This window comes from Rhipicephalus microplus, unplaced genomic scaffold (genome assembly GCF_043290135.1).
Source record: "Rhipicephalus microplus isolate Deutch F79 unplaced genomic scaffold, USDA_Rmic scaffold_15, whole genome shotgun sequence".
Taxonomy (NCBI): Eukaryota; Metazoa; Arthropoda; class Arachnida; order Ixodida; family Ixodidae; genus Rhipicephalus; species Rhipicephalus microplus.
The window spans coordinates 16,173,588-16,190,631 of record NW_027464588.1 but is presented as its reverse complement, the minus strand read 5'-3'; the positions used below and the strand labels follow the sequence as shown (position 1 = coordinate 16,190,631).

The window sequence follows — 17,044 nt, the reverse complement described above, 5'->3', positions numbered from 1 at the left end:
TGAAACATAACCAATGTTCTAATATTCAAGTACGAATCCGACAGGAATCCACGCGCTGTCCAATATTCTTTATTCAGAAAGCAATTATTCGCAATATGGCTGAACAACGACTGCCACAGAGTTCCCTCTAATAGAAATAATTAGGAAATCTGCGTTTCGCTTACAATCGAAGCACTGATAATTGCATTGCATTACGAATCATTTTGGCAGTAGATGTATGAGGAGACTCAGTCACTTATATGTGTTCAACTCTTTCTTTCTCACCTGTAATTCAAAATTTCGGGGGAGGCAGGTGTAAACTTGTCATCAATTTTCGATTTCTTGAGTTTATCCTCCTCTTTTTACTTTCACAATTTTAGATTTACAAAAGCGATTTGTCGTTATGTTTCTTCTTTTTTTCAAGAACATTAGGCCAGATGGTGAAATGGTGTGAGTGAGTGCTTTATTGTTTTCACGCCATTTTGACCAACTGCTGTAAGCATCACTGATGAGATTGTAAGTAGTCTTAAAAAATCAAACTGAAGTAATAGCACGAATGACCACATAAAAATTATTTTCTAACTCATTACGAATGAAGGAAAGATTTGATTAAAATATAGTGCATTGTTCGGTGTTGTTCTTAAAAAACTAAAACATCCGTAAAGTGAATAGTGGAAAGAAACAAGTATTGGTAATGGGCCCTTGTCTCCATCAAGTTGCACGCATTATAGAAAAAGACAAGGTCTTCATTCTGGGAAGGCCTTTACACTATCGTTCCTTGGAATTAAACAATGCAGGGAAGATTTGAAGAATTCCCTTATAATTGGCCAATCCCCTCCATTGGGTACAAAGCTTGTGTAGAAAAAAAAATAACACCAACAAGGATAACAACTCCATAAGATTTAGTAAGACCCCCCAATTCTTTGCCCATCTCCCACATTGGGTATTAGCCACAAAAGAACGTGAACATGCAGAAGAAGGCGATCATTAGTTGGTGTAACTGAAAACTCTTGTTACGTGCAAGCGCTTTTTGAGCTGCAAAGCGGACATTCACTGACGTTCTCAGCCTCATGTCTGAACAATCAAGAGGTCGATTAAGTGAATGCACCAGCTCGCTGAGACAGCCAGTGTCGGTGTGCAGCCTAGAGAAGGAGGAGACGGTCCTGCTTGACGTCAATCCAGCGGTGAGCTTATGTGATGTACACAACCTGCTCACATAGCAAGCTTACGTACAAGAAGTTGCAGACGTTGAAAGATAAACATTGGTTAATGAGCGACCCGTCGTGCTGCTCATTCAGCAGCGCACCTTTTCGCAAAGCAGTGTGTGCGTATTAGGAAGTAACAGAGCGTCTGCTTTATTGGCAGAGACGAAATCAATAGCTAGAAATTCTCAGAATTCCTTACAAATATTTTCACACGCATTCCGCATTGATATTGGGTACCTTCTACAATAACGCCCATAGAATATTTCCTTTGAGAATTACGAAGAATATAAGGCACTGAACAGTCAGAGCTTGTAGGTTTCATGATTTATTGCGGGTGTCCGTGTTTTCCCACCCTCCTATTCAGAATGAGTCGTAAGTGAGTACCAGAATGATGGATAAGCAGGAATGGCGTAGTTTTTGTAAGCACGGGAGCATGGGTTGCTTGACCAGCTGGGGTATGATATGAGCACATGGACGGTAATATGACGCAGAGAGAAAGCCTGCGCTGGTATTTTAGAATAATAGTTTAGGAAGAGACGAACTTACAGTGGCTCTAATTATTTTGAAGTGCGCCAAATGACGTGCATTATATCGTGCCTTTCACACGTAAAACTAAGTATTTCATTAGTAATATGAATTTTAGGATCTGTATGATAGACGGCCAAAGTTGTTTTTTTTTAATTTATACGAAAACTTGTTTTAAACACAAACTGCTTTTAGTGAACTGTGGGCACTTTCAGTCTATCTCCCTATCTCCCTATCTATCTATCTATCTATCTATCTATCTATCTATCTATCTATCTATCTATCTATCTATCTATCTATCTATCTATCTATCTATCTATCTATCTAATCTATCTATCTATCTATCTGTCTGTCTGTCTGTCTGTCTGTCTGTCTGTCTGTCTGTCTGTCTGTCTGTTTGTCTGTCTGTCTGTCTGTCTGTCTGTCTGTCTATCTATCTATCTATCTATCTATCTATCTAGCCTCCTACGAGTTTTAGCTCTCCTGGCCGTCGATACCAAACTTGGTATGGCATACCATGACTGCATGAAGAACATATTTGACTAATTATAATGAGAAAATCATGATATGTATGACATGAATGTCATGATTTACATTTCATAGTCCGGCAGCTCTTGCAGAGGTTTCGTTCCCATGGCATGCTGGAAAGCTAGTATGGTAAAGCGTAATTGCATGGCGAACACAAGTGACAGATTATAACATAAAAATCATGACATACGTGTCATGTGACAACATGGCTACATGCCACACTCATGATGCGCTCGCGGCCGTTTCGCTAGTGCCAATTATACCAAATTTCATATCGCAGTACGAGAATGGATGAAGATGATATGTGACTGGTGCGAAATTGATAATCATGAGACGCGTGTCATGTAACAATATGACTACTTGCCAGGCTCATGACGCGCTGGTGGCCGTTTCGCTAGCTTCAGGTATACCAAATCTGGTATTACGGCACGTGAATGAATGACGAAGGTATCATACTGGTGCAAACATGATAAACATGAGATGTGTGTCATGTAAGAACATGGCTATATTCTACGCTCATGATGTGCTCGCGGCCATTAAGCTAGCTCCACATGTACCAATTATGGTATTACGCGGCGCGAACGGACGACATTGGTAAATGACACATCCAAACAAGATAATCACGAGATGCGTGTCATGCAAGAACATGGCTACATGCCACACTCATGATGCGCTCGCGGCCGTTTCGCTAGCGCCAAATATACCAAATTTCGTATTGCAGTACGTGAACGAATGAAGAGTATATGTCACTGGTGCGAACTTGATAATCATGAGACGCGTGTCATGTAACAGCATGACTACTTGCCAGGCTCATGACGCGCTGGTGGCCGTTTCGCTAGCTTCAGGTATACCAAATCTGGTATTACGGCACGTGAATGAATGACGAAGGTATCATACTGGTGCAAACACGATAAACATGAGATGTGTGTCATGTAAGAACATGGCTACATTCTACGCTCATGATGTGCTCGCGGCCATTAAGCTAGCTTCACATGTACCAATTTTGGTATTACGCGGCGTGAACGGACGACATTGGTAAATGACACATCCAAACATGATAATCACGAGATGCGTGTCATGTAAGAACATGACTACATGCCACACTGATGATGTACTTGTGGCTAATTCGCTAGCTTCACGTATGCCAAATTTGGTATTATGTGACCCAATTGATGACGAAGGTATGTGACTGCTGTAAACATGATAGTCATGAGATGCGTGTCATGTGAGAACATGACGGCATGCTACAGTCGAGGCGCATATACATTTCGACGTGACGCGATGCGGGTGCTCACTGGCGTTCATTTTGTCGTGTCAAGCCGGCGTTGGTGCACGCCAGGCGCCGGTCCTGCCATATACTCGCAGGCGCGTGCCGCGTTGTGTTTCTTTGACGCATGCGCATTTCAGTGCATCCGGCGTCCCTCGGTAACAAAAATAGGGAGACATAGTTTTGTCTGGCTGACGCATTGTCGCGAAATGCAGCATGTCGCATTTCGCGCCAGTTGCCGTCAGGCCGCGCCGACAGACGCTGGTCGTGCCTGGCGTCAGACTATAGACTGCTCACGTTTTGCTAAGGTACCGCTGCTGATCCCAACGTGCGCGCGCTTCAACGCTACATTGGAGTACATTGAGCCCTTCATGACGTGCTTGAAGTCGTTTTGATAGCTCCACACTAACCAAATTGAGTGTTATGTGACGTCAGTAAATAACGAAATACACGACTGGTGCAAACATGATAATCCTGACACGCGTGTAATGTAAGAACCGCTCAAATAAGTTAGATTTCGTTGGTCGGTTTAAATTGCTAGCAGACACTTGCTCTGTAATCTATGAAAGATTAGATTTCGTTGGTCGGTTTAAATTGCTAGCGGAAACTTGCTCTGCTGTCTAAAAAATGATCAGTTCAGTTTTAAATTACTGCGGCAAACTGTTGGCAGTGGCTACTTCATCTTTTCATTGCCTCAAGTCTACTGGTGTAGACTATAGTGGCAGTGACAGGATGGCTTGCGACATCGCCCAACTTCACATGTCTGCCAGTGCTGCCCCAAAACATCTTCTTGAAGGAATAAAGCCACCACTTGCCTCCTGCAATTTCAGATAATTTTGGAGGCATTTCAAAAACAACTTGTTAGAGGGAGCATGCTAGTTAGTGCAAAGTTGTTCTCGCTGTCGCACTTACAGGTGCGATGCCCGCTGCTTCTTCTCAACCTTCTCCTGTGGTTTGTGGGCATATCCCTCATCTGGGCTGCATTGAGAATGTTCATGGATTCGTGGGATAGGGAAGAGGAGCACGTACTGGAACGCCTGGATATCTCGGGAATGCTGCTAACACATATGGAGGTGCTGCTCTTCCTAGTCGGGCTTGCGCTGTTCACCATCAGCTCGTGCGGCTGCGTCGGGGCACTGCGGGAGAACACCTTCCTGCTCAGAGTGTACTCCTTTGCACTTACCATTCTTATTGTCATCAACTTTGTCCTCGGTGTTCTCGTTTACTTCGTGCCAGGTAAGAAAGGGGACCTTTAGAACTCACTAGAAATAAGCACCAAGACACTGACGCTCAAAATGGAGCATAATGAATAAGCGTTCTAGAACGAAAAAAACGTCAGAAACATTTCGCTGTCGTATATATATATATATATATATATATATATATATATATATATATATATATATATATATATATATATTCACAGGTAATGGGTATGAGCCATAACTGTACTGTAGCGTGTGAAATCGCTTGAAATAGAGAAAGAAGAGGACTTTTGCTTCCTGGTCTGGGCGCGAGCAAGATGTCGATTCATCGCTGTCTGTTATTTCGTTCGTGGCACTGGTGGAGGTGTGGGGTAAATGTGCCTCGGCTGCGGATCTTCAGCCGACAAACCGAGCTACTTGGAGACAGCTACAGCTTCCACGGCAAGAAGCAGTCGTCGCCTGCGAGGACTATCTCCCGAATACGGTCCTCTCTCTCAGGACGAGATGGCAACTTCAACTACCAGCTAAGCGAGTCAAACAAATGACGCCTGTTCTTTTCTCCCGCATATTTTTCATGCGCCGCAAACACCACGCTCATTTCATAGGAACATTTATGATGATGTTGATGACTGGCTTGACCACTTCGATCGAGTTGCCAACATCAACGAATGGGATGAAGCTCGCAAGCTGCGGAGAGTTTACTTTGAGTCCCAGGCAGCACGCCGCCGTTGGACCAACATCGGCTAACATCGGCACCGACGTCGGGCCGACGTCGGAAGTGCAACTTCTTCCAATGTCGGGCCGACGTTCAAGCCAATGATGGGCCGACGTTTTGCCGATGTTTTAGCCAGTATGCAACCAACATTGGGCCGACAAAGGCCCATCGTATTGCCGACAAAACTGCCAATGTTCGGCCAACATTGGGCCATATTTCAGCCAATCACATGCCATTTTTACGCCGATGTTTGCTGCACGACGAATATTGGCTACGGATGTACGACCGACATTGAAACAATCCAGGGCCACATTGCAGCCAATCAAATGCCGTTATTACACCGATGTTTCCTGCACGACGAATATTGGCTACTGATTGGCTTGCCATTATGTAACCATTATTAGTAGGGAATTTTTCTTACCGGAAGATTTAAACAATATGCCTCGATGACCCGCTCTTGTAGCTTTGCAGCCCTGTATACTTGGGGCAACAGAAAATTGAATGCTGAGAACTGAAAGCAGTTACTCGATCTATTTCATCTTTTATACCTCATTCCCTTTGCTAACACTAGAAGTGTAGTTTATTTTTTTACCAATTTATCTTTTGCAATAGTGAGTGCTTTATTTGGTACTGGTATTTGGTACAGCAGATCGAAAAAAGTCGTTAGGAAGTAAATGTTGAAAGCGTATGTCCCCCACTTGCAATCCCCACATATGTCCCCCACATGGTAATCGAGAATATTCATAGTTTAGAGCATTTTTTTGCAACTAAAACATGGTGATGGTGCTTCCGGATCAGCATAAGCTAGCCGAACAGTGCACCACCGACAGTCTGCAGACTATTTATTCTTTGTTTTTTTTATTTATTTGGTACAACAAAAAATGTATACATTGAAAAATATATATACACAACTAAAAAAGGCCCGCTCTACTGCAGGTCAGGTTGCGTTGGGGGCACAGTGACAGTGGTGCTGTCAAGGACCTGGCCGCTGTGGCTGGGCAGGAAGCCAGCTGCCGCGAGCAGCCGATCATCTGCACTCTGAGAGTGGGGATCATCGGGCTGCTCCACAACAAATGCTTCTCTGAAGCGCCGCTTCCTGCCCCCACAGCGATCACCAGACCCTGGCAGCCACCTCTTAATAAAGTTGAGGGCCTCCGCCTGGTCGCACCCTGCTTTTTGGCAGATGACATCTGCATACAAGAACAGAAATACCATAGTACACATGAAGCACTGCAGTACAGAGAATACACAAGGGTAAACACACATAAAACAATGAACAAGTCTAACTTGTCACTAATCTACAGAGCCTCAGGTTCACAAAGGCCCTTTTCCCTTTTCTGCCATGAAGGCTGTACAGCACTTGCACGTCATGTGCCAATACAGCCTTCATGGCATTCACACCAATTTCTCGGAGGCCACGTCCCCCAATCTGCAGGAGGTGCTTGCGCTGTAAAAAAATGCAAGAAGCATAGATGGGGTAAACGCAACAGCACATCGAAATGTTTTCCATGATAAAAATCTGCAAGAAGAGGACACTGAAAACAACAACTTGAATTTTTGGGCATCACAACATTTCATTGTTTTTTTATGCTAACTTCAACTCACTTGACCTAAAATGGTTTCCACATCAGCCCTCTCACACTCAGTGTGAGAACCTTTCAGAGTTCTTCTCTGAATGCAGTTTCGCTGTTATGAAATCAAATACAACACTGTTATAACACTTGATAAATATTGATTCTAGCTATGAAATAGTATAATTACTTTGTACAGTGCTCATTCCAATACACGTTTCTTCGAGGTTACAATGTCTTTGCCTGAATGTTGACCAGGAGTAGCTTCTACAGGTGAAAAACGATAAAATATGTGGAATTCAAAAAGAAGCTTGGACATGTTTTCAATCAATGCATTGTAAGCAGAGCACAACAAGATAAATGAACATGATCAAGGCGTACTAAGAGGCAACCTTAGAGCGACCAAATCTTGGTCATAGATGAAACTGATAGAAAAATAAAGGTCGCACTAGATGGTCGCACCATTTGCTGTTTATATTTTTCTGTGATAGCCAACAAAGAGGCATGTCGCTATAGAAATATCATCACAATAAACAAAGGTGCATTTTTCTTCACACTGCGAAATTGGGTGCGTATTTGTTAGATTTTTAAAAAAGTAAGAAATCGGCTAACACAAGGCAGGGTGAACTGTAGCTCAAAGTAGAGAGAGCCGCAGCGGACACGAAATAGGGTGATAAATGAACAAAATTACTGAATGTCTGTTTTAAGCAGGCTATTGCTAGTCACTGCCCATCAAACACACGATGCCGCCTACATTGTCTGCTAGGTTAGGACCGTTCACTCGGACTTCACAGACTATAGTAAATACAGTCGAATCTCATTAATTCCAACACACTTAATTTGAACTGACGCTGTGGTCGTATCAAAGCTATACCGCGCTCCGGAAATGCTCTCAGCATCCCGCCCAATCCTGCGGTGGCACTTCAGACACCTCATCGCTGTGCTTGAAGAAGAAAATGAAGAAAAGGAAAGAAAATACTGCGGTGGAATGTTTGCCAAATGCCAATCTGCGACATTCCTGTGCCCCGCTTCGGCTTTTTCCGTCCCTGCCATGTACGTAGAGACCCTTCTCCTCTTAACACTGCGCATGAAGAGAAAGAGGGGAAAAAAAGCTGTCGCAGAGAGTTGGCTCTCTCATGCCGATCTGCAACGCGCCGGTGTCACGCTTCCCTGTTTTTCGTTCCTGCTATGTAGAGACTCTTCTCCTTTCAACACCGCGCATGAAGAGAGAAAAAAAAAAAAAGCTGCCGCGGAGTGTTTCTCTCTCGAATGCCGATCTGCTTCTCTTCAGGTGGAGACGCTCCTCCATTCTCATCATGTGCTGGCCACGCTCCGGCTGCAGCGCAGATGGTAACAGTGGAAACACAGTTGTCTTCGAAGAGTGTCAGCACTGGACATTGCCGCGCGCAACTTCTTTTGCCAGGAGAATACTGAAGCCGAAGTACAAATGCTTTGCAAACTGCACGCAAAACTTGACTCGTTGCAAGGCCAACGTGTACAGACATGTATTGACTACTTTAATTAATGACGGATGTCCTGTAATTTGTGAATAAAACTTCTCCATGCACATGCATCACTGCATGGTGAGCCCTCCGCTCGTTTACCGTATTTACTCTATTCTACCGCGCCCTCGATTGTAACGCGCGCCCGGTTTCCACGACAAAAAAAAAAAAAAAACTAAGACATCGGTTGCAACGCGCACCCTTTTTTCTCGTTGGCCCGCTTGATCACACCACTCGCGAAAACGACTCTTTTTGAGAGCGTCTTCTGTTTAAATATGAAGTACGGGGGAAGCTTATGCCTATCTGACGTGCAACAGAGCATTGCTGTCACTCTAGTTTTACCGTGGCCCGATGTCAGCACACAAACTTGCTTCGCCCCCTTCTCCTAGACGGTTGTGGTGCCAGGCATGTCGAAGTAAAGAGGCGTGTGATCGGCATCCCCGATTTGCCCAAGCAGGTAGCCGTTGTTGTGCCGCAAGTTTAGGAGGAACCTCTGAAGACTCTGAAGCTTTTCTTCGTACTCCTCCGGCAACTTCCGGCATATGCCCGTTCGCCTTCGGAGAGAAAAGCCTTTTCTCTTCATAAAGTTCGTTAGCCAGCACCTGCTCGCTTTAAAATGGCTCTGCATTAGCCCTTTTTCTAAGGCTAACTGCATAGCCTGCACTTGGAGCAGTTCTGTCGTCACGGGCCGCTGTGCCGCTCACTGCTTAATCACATACTCGCCGAGCAGCTCTTCAATTTGTGGAAACCGACCCTGCTGTGGTCCACTGAAGCCTTTGCGTGAACCTTTGCTGTCGACAATATTCTGCTTTTGTTTCCGCCAGTCCCGCACGCACGTTTCGGGAACTCCGAATGACCGCGATGCGGCCCGATTTCTGTCCGTTCCGGCACACGCGACGACTTTTCTTTTAGAAGCAGCATTGTGGTGCACTCGTCGAGTTTTTGGAGTCGGCCCTACCATGTCGTCGATGCTAATGTACTACAAGATGACGAACTCCTCAGCACACGTATGAAGTGCCGCGCATGGGAAACACATAGGCAGAAATGACCGACGCGCCATGCCGACGCACGTAGGGGGCGGCCCTTTTGTAAGTGGCGATGGCAATAGAATGACCATATTCATTTTTTTTTCGTACTCGATTCCAACGCACATGCGATTTATGAACTCTCTTAACCGGAAAAAAGGTGCGTGTTAGATTCAAGTAATTATGGTAACTTTCATTATTTTGAACCTCTTTTAATTTGAACAAATTTTCTGGCCTCTTTGAGTACGAATTATTCATATTCGACTGTAGTACAGTGGTTCATGAGATAACCTGACTAGTTTGTTTCCCGAAACACAGTATCTTAAAGCAGTACTAAATTTCTGCATGTTACATAGGCATATTAAAAATCAAGAAATATACACCAAAGCCGCAGCCACAGCTTTACTCTGCACAGCTGCCTCTGCTGCCTCCACTTCTCCAATTGTACCAGCAGGCAGCCGGGGAAGGTCAGAGGGGCGCTGTGCTGGCTGGGCGTGCTGAGGCACGGACAAGAGCCGTACCTTGTGCTTCAGCAGTCGCACCTCCTGCAGAACCTCTCTTTGTTGCTGCCGGATGCCAAGTTGGATCCGCAGGATCCGTAGCAATAGAGCTGAAACATACAAGAGTACATACCATATTTACTCGCACAATTTGCATCCTCACGTAATTTGCTCACCAGTATAATTAGCCAGCCTGCTTTACTACAAGAAACTTTTTGCTCGCATACTTTGCCTTCCCCAACCAGCCCGAGCCACCTTGCCAGCACACACACAGACACATTTGACTTCATGATGCTCTGGTCAGGCACATCTCTTGTCGAGCAGGCGAGTGCAGTCTTACACAAAATGGACTGAGTGCAAGGTCCCTTCTTCCATGAACTTTTATGCTTTCCCTAGAATATCGAACTTGAAAACTGAAACCTGTTTACGTGTAGTCCGAAATGCCTAAAGGTTTGCCTCCTATCTTCCCACCTCTTCCACGGCAAGAATGTATTCCCGAGACACAGCACAGATGTTGAACGCATGCAAGGACCTGTCACATCAACTAGATGAGGCAGGTTTTCGCACTCATTTTTTTTTTTCGGTTTCGCCATCTGGCCATTGCGCTTTTAACGTTCCTTGTGATAGGCTACAATAATTATATACGAGGCAGATTGCTGTTATAAAGCTTACCGAAGAAAACTGAAACCGTGCTACCGCTAAGCACATCAGCGTGGAGTTCTTCAACATGCAATATTCAGTATGGGAGCCAGCAGAAGAGTGCGTTGAATAACACTTAGCATAGAAGCTTGGGTGTGTTGGTTAGATATCGGAGGGAACACAACGCAATAGAAGACTGGGACAAGGAATGGACACACACACACATGAAGGGCGACACACACAGCACTGTGTTGGCGTCGCGCTTCCTTGTCTGCATCTTACTTTACGTTGGGTTCCCGACAATTATTGGAGAGTACTTATGTTCTCTGGCATAACCCTGTCGTGGGAACTGGTTTTTGTGAGCACTGTTCGGAAGAACTTCAAGAAAATGGGGGCATTTGGACAGGCTTAGCAAACAAATGACTATCCGCTTTGAGACAGCTGTGACAGCGCCTGCAACATATATTCCCAGTTGAGCTTTTAGGCCAGCGATTCCTACTAGCTTCGCACATGACCGGATTGACAAAAAAAGTACACATAATACGCGAGTATATACCGCATTTGACTCTGTAGCTTTGATGAACCAGGCAGATACATAAATTTATCCAAAACTCCATTGATTCTGTTGCAAAATTATTCAACAAACAAATTGCGATGTTATCCATGTTACTATACGATTGTGGCACTTTACCATTGCAGCTTTCCAGGAGGCACACATAGTGCAGCGTTAGTTCACCACTCGCAGTTAATTGTATGCAGTAGGTTGCTCACAGCAACTGACTGCATGCAATGGAGAACATCTTGCATGCTTGCACCGCTGTTTCAGCATGCTGGCTGCTTTCCATATGGCTATCAATTGATGTTCACAAAATTGGGAAGATGAAGAAAGACTACACAGTGCCCCCTGGCCACCCTATACTCCAAACCTCCAGCCAACAAACAAACAAAAGAAACAGAAGTATGCAAATGAATATTATTGCTAATGCAGCTGGAATGGAGTGTAGTTTTCACCAATTCTGTGTGTTAAGTCAATATGGAGAGAGTTAACTCCATAAAGTAGCTTTTCTCAAAACAGTGTTCACTCTATTGTAACACAAGGAGTGACTTCATAGAAGGAAAAATAGAATCTTCAGTATTTGATAGAAATGTGAGGCTCTACCTTAAAACAACAATAATCTGGAAAAAGAGCTCATTACATTCGAAAAAAAAAAGGTAGCACAGTTGATCCCCTTTACAAGAGACACTGATGTAACAGACAAACGGGGATAAGAGGCACCAGTGTGCAGGCTGACATTTGGCCCATCATGCATCAGGCACTCCGTAGATGCGCCTGTGCAGCCGGGAGCCCTGCAGTCAAGCATGCTGAGCAAGACTGTTGACCACTGTACAATGACACATTGCCACGAAATTTCAAAACTTCATTTCACAGACTTCTGCAAAAGCTTCTTACACTCTTGCATAATTTTTGCACAAGCTTCTCTCATTCTTGCGTGATTTTCGTCAGAACATATAAGTGTTGGAAGTTGTATGTCCCCAAAAACTTGCACAATACAAATAGCATACAGTAAAGTCTATCACTTAATACGTGCATAGTGTAAAAATGAAAGGAAACTCACGCATGGTTTGCTCCGAGCCTTCCCCGTGCGGTGCCTCCTTGAGCCTTGGAGAGCACTGTACAGCTAGAGCAAAGTAGCATCAATCCAGTGTTAATGGCAGGTTAACAAGACAACAAAACTAACCCCCATATTCATAAACGCTCCCCGACTCGACTTTCACCCTTCACTTGACAGAGTTGAGCACTGTGCCGCTGCTCGTTTGAAAGCGACGCTGCGCTACTCGAGAATCACAGCAGATTATTGCTGACATGCAGCAATTTTCTCTGCTTAGAGACGGCGCTCCCATCAGCCATCTCAAGTGAAGGTGAAGCGTTGAGTGGAGGGACGTTCTAGAATACGGGGGTAAGATTGGTTGCAAGAACACTACAATAGACACACTTAATTTTTACACTTCATCTATATTGTACAGCTACACACATTCTGCATCCTTATAATGCAACATATACATACAGGCTTATAAAGTAAACACTGTAGGCTGCTCAAATAACACCTACACAAAAAAATTACCCAAAAGTGGCCATGCGCAAAGTACTTTTATTTGAAACTCACAAAACTTTTGCGGTGATGGAGAATAATTAAGACAGGTTACGCTTGGAGGCACATGAGACCTTCGCAGCTTTCATAAAGTACAAAAAACAATATGGTATGTGTGTGTGTATGTACGCATGAAGCTTCAGCCTTTACATACGGTTTCTTGAAAGAATCGACTATGAATTTTATGGCACCTGTGTCCTTCAGCGCAATTGAAAGCCTGCTGATCAGTGTGTGCAATTGTGGAATAGTTACATGGAAAATGGTGTGAAACACCTAAAACCAAATTTTTCTAGCTAGGAAATATGCAGCTGTGTATACACAACACATGCTGCAAACAGTGGGAGGTGACCACAAGAGTGATTTGAGTGTAAGCGGCAGTATTCCACATTCATGCACCCCGCAATTTTCAACTGTTACCCAAAAGCAGCACCACTTCAGCGTGCTACTTTTTTTTTTTACATCATAAACAGCACGGAATACAGCGAGGATGAAAACAACATATGCAATTAAATTTTGAGCACTATTTATGGTGCACATGATTGATTGATTGATATGTGGGGTTTAACGTCCCAAAACCACTATATGATTATGATAGACGCCGTAGTGGAGGGCTCCGGAAATCTAGACCACCTGGGGTTCTTTAACGTGCACCTAAATCTGAGCACACGGGCCTACAACATTCCCGCCTCCATCGGAAATGCAGCCGCCGCAGCCGGGATTCGAACCCGCGCCCTGCGGGTCAGCAGCCGAGTACCTTAGCCACTAGACCACCGCGGCGGGGATGGTGCGCATGAAAAAAAAAAAATATAGGCCTTTGTACAACGACGAATTCATAATTTGCCTTCACGAACCTTCTGTTAGGCTGCACCACATACAGATTTTTTGTGGCTTTCAAAAGAGATTTGAAAAAAAAAATAATAATAATAACCGTGTTTACTCTCGTCATGAGCGCACTCACTAAGTCACCCTCATTTTAGTCGGCCAAAATTTTGTTTTTTTTTCTTCCACATATTAAACACACACCTTACGTTCATCCGCCAAAGTCCCACGGGCTCCCCCCCCCCCCTTGCCGCCTTCGCTCGCTGCCACGTGCCATTTTATTTTTGTTTCTATTTTTTTCACGGAACGTCCCCTGTCTTTTTTAATTATCTCTTGTAACATATGTGGCATTATCTTGTTCCCGAAGTGCCACAGGTGCTCTGCTATGTAGATGCACCATTAAACTAGTATTTTTGATCAACTGTGCATTTCTGATGTTTACCTTGCAAGTACGTAAAACTGGCATGCTTCTTGATCTACGATACACATGTGGCTTGTCTCACTTTGAAGGAAAAGTTAGCATACAATGGTGTAAATGCTTAGAATTTGAAGTATTGAGGCAGCAGCACACCGGAGATGATCATATGGTAAAGAAACAAGTGCTGCCTTATTACTGGCAAGTTGTCACTTATATGTACAAATAAATTTTGCGAGCTAAAAAAAGTACAAAAGCACAGCGAGGCTGTGATGTGGTTCAACCTGTGGATTCGCTTCATTTATCACGCCATATGATGAAGCTTCCTTTGGTAAAACTGCTCAGATAAGAAAAAAAGTTTGCTGTCCAATACAGCAACTATACAAAGTGTGCACGTGCATCTCGCAGCGCCTTTTCGTCACTTCCAAAATGCGCCACCAACATGCCCGGGCACCAACCGAATCTATCGCCTACAACTGCCATGTTGTCTCCTCGTGCTTGCACCCGTTTAGTTTTGCCTCACGATGCAAGTTTGAGAAATTATGAGCTGCTAGTGAGGCAAGTTGATTTAGTAGTCCACGCAGAGGGAGCAGAGCTTAAGGTGTTTCTTCGCTGAAAGTTATAACCTGAAATTGAGAACGCACATTCCGATTTTCCTAAAAGTACCAGCGTATTTGGCTGGTGCAGATTAACAAAAGCTACTTGAAGAAACTTTGCAATATTTGCATCTTCAGGTGCAACTTCATTACGGGTAAGTGCCATAGCCAAGTATTTACCTGCAAACAGATATAGCTTACCAAGATACTGTACATACAAACTTGTCCGCAGTTAAAATCATGATGGCGAGGAAGGCGGTTAAAATCGTGATGGCGATCGCGGAGATTTGGTATTGCATTGAAACCAACTATAAAGAATGGGAAACAATATTAGTTCACTTTGAAGTATAGCCGATCGGTTTAAGTTGGGCGTGAGGATTTTTTTTAATTAGTCAATTAATTTTATACACGGTCTCTATCATGTTCAGTGACTCCACTGTACATTAGTGTACAACAAAAGCAAAATACAAAGTGAAAAGTGTGTTAAAGCATACGCGAAAAATAAAGTGATGACTGGCATTACCGCGGCACACACCATGCAATGTCGCTATCTGCCTTGTATAATATTTTCCTCGACTATTTCCACAAATTGCGATCAAAGAGGCTCAAGCTCAACATCAGCACTGTTTAAAACACTTGGGGGGGGGGGGGCATTGCTACTTTGGTGGCGTAGGCCGTGACAATATATTCATAATATTATATCTCTTGTAAACTTGCCTAGCTCTGCACGACTAGTTTTCGATGGGAGCAGCTGCGCTTCGCACATCCACTCTTAAAATTGCGGCTCGAGAGATTTTGAGCTTTCACTTGTTTTTGGGCCCGGCAATTTGTAGTGAAAGCAAGATAATAGGCTCTCATAGGTTGTGGCGGGCAGCCGGTGTACGCCGTGGCTGGTATATGTGTCACACATCTTGATTATCTGGTCTTGTATCGAGTGAACGAGCGAGGCCTTCCTAATCCAATGAGCTCGTTAAAGTAGGACAACAAAAAACCACAATGCTTCCACATCGTTCACAGCAACCGATGACGAGCCCCCAACAAACCGCACTGCAGCTCGTGAACTGCCGTAGGTACCCAGGGAGTTACCCGGGCATGGCGGGAGAGGGCGACAACGGCAGAAGTGACATCACAAGAACACTATGTATAAAGGGGACATTTAAAGACTTTTTTCCCATTTTTAAACTTCGTGCACTGTTCTGTCACAATTTATAGCTCAGAATAGTTGTATTTTGAAAAGGGCACTAATTCATAAGCCCAATGATTCGAGGATGGGTGCATTTAGGGGGCCCATTCTATGTTTTACTTATGCCCTTCAAGAACTTGCTTACAGGGCCAAAGTCCTGTTTCAGAAAAAACACGCTAGTGCGTGGCCAGCAGTCCGTCAAGCATTAGTGCTGGTGAGATTTGGAAATGCAGCGCATGAGCATCCTCATCTGCTACTTCTCTGCTCATTCTCTCGGGGCTTACTTGCGAGGCACGGTCCTTCGCACTTTTCATTTTCACACTGTAAATCAACTGATACCAACTCTGCCTTCCATTATTTAATAAACCAATATTTCATGGTCACGAGGACGAGCTTAAAATGTTTGCTACATCAGACCTGAACAGCATTTTGAGTCATCGAAACTTGCTAGTTGCAGCGAGCATTATGCGAAAAATATGATGTGCTTTAACGGTGACAACTTGCAAAACACTGCAGCAACGATTAAAATCATGCATTTTTTGTGCTCACAGGAAATCCCTGAAGCAGGAGGCACTGGGCTAGATAAATTGCACAGCTAAAATACGGATGCGCTTTCCAATGCTGTCATACGTACAGGCGGAGAAATGGCAGACAAAACTGGGCGCACCCCGATTCTATGCGCATGCGTCCCATTCACAAGCCTCGCTGCCAGTTAGCACCACATGGCTCACTGTCCATGAGCTCGCTTGTTTCCTGTAACAGTGGACTATACGGTACACCTATTTAAAAACGAGGATAGAATGTATATAATGCAGCATCTGATGAAGCCATGATGATGTGTTGCTGATGAAATCTGGAACTCTAGTTAGTACCCTTATTGTTAACCAGCAAAAATATTTTCGACTGAAATGATGGCATCTACACCTGCCCTTAAAGGGACACTGAACAAAGTTTTTGCCGCCGAGATTTTCAGCCAAAGCAAAAGATTGGGCCATGAAATTCATAGACAATAATAATTTCAAGCAGAAACTACGAAAACATACTGAATTTAATGAGCCTTTTACAAAATGCCGCGTCTAGCTCTTAGACACGGCGTTTTCTAAAAGGTCGCGACATTTATTTTTCAAGTTTTTTTTTGTTATTCAAGACAAATCTACGGTGCATTGTTCACAGAAAACAAAATTGCCTCGGTAAGATTTCTTTGCGAGAAGCTTACTAAT

General features: G+C 44.0%; 2 protein-coding genes across 2 annotated transcripts; one reads left to right on the top strand and one right to left on the bottom strand.

Annotated features, from left to right (window-relative positions):
• Positions 1 to 1,049: 1,049 nt before the first annotated feature.
• LOC142784789 (tetraspanin-33-like) lies at positions 1,050 to 4,760 on the top strand. Its single transcript, XM_075883288.1, has 2 exons — positions 1,050 to 1,163; positions 4,419 to 4,760. Exons 1-2 carry the CDS (start codon positions 1,050 to 1,052, stop codon positions 4,758 to 4,760), a joined length of 456 nt encoding a protein of 151 aa, XP_075739403.1.
• A 999-nt stretch (positions 4,761 to 5,759) lies between these two features.
• On the bottom strand, positions 5,760 to 6,925 carry LOC142784640 (uncharacterized). The gene is made up of 2 exons (XM_075883068.1): positions 6,712 to 6,925; positions 5,760 to 6,614 (listed from the first exon to the last, which is right to left on the bottom strand). Exons 1-2 carry the CDS (start codon positions 6,917 to 6,919, stop codon positions 6,352 to 6,354), a joined length of 471 nt encoding a protein of 156 aa, XP_075739183.1. The 5' UTR covers positions 6,920 to 6,925; the 3' UTR covers positions 5,760 to 6,351.
• Between the last annotated feature and the right edge of the window lie 10,119 nt (positions 6,926 to 17,044).

Bases quoted from the DNA above. Each gene is read 5' to 3' on its own strand.
- LOC142784789 (XM_075883288.1), top strand. From the start codon at position 1,050: ATGTCTGAACAATCAAGAGGTCGATTAAGTGAATGCACCAGCTCGCTG. The intron at 1,164-4,418 runs GTGAGCTTATGT...TCGCACTTACAG, and splicing joins TGCTTGACGTCAATCCAGCG to GTGCGATGCCCGCTGCTTCT.
- LOC142784640 (XM_075883068.1), bottom strand. From the start codon at position 6,919: ATGTGCTGTTGCGTTTACCCCATCTATGCTTCTTGCATTTTTTTACAG. The intron at 6,615-6,711 runs GTTAGACTTGTT...TCTTGTATGCAG, and splicing joins GCTCTGTAGATTAGTGACAA to ATGTCATCTGCCAAAAAGCA.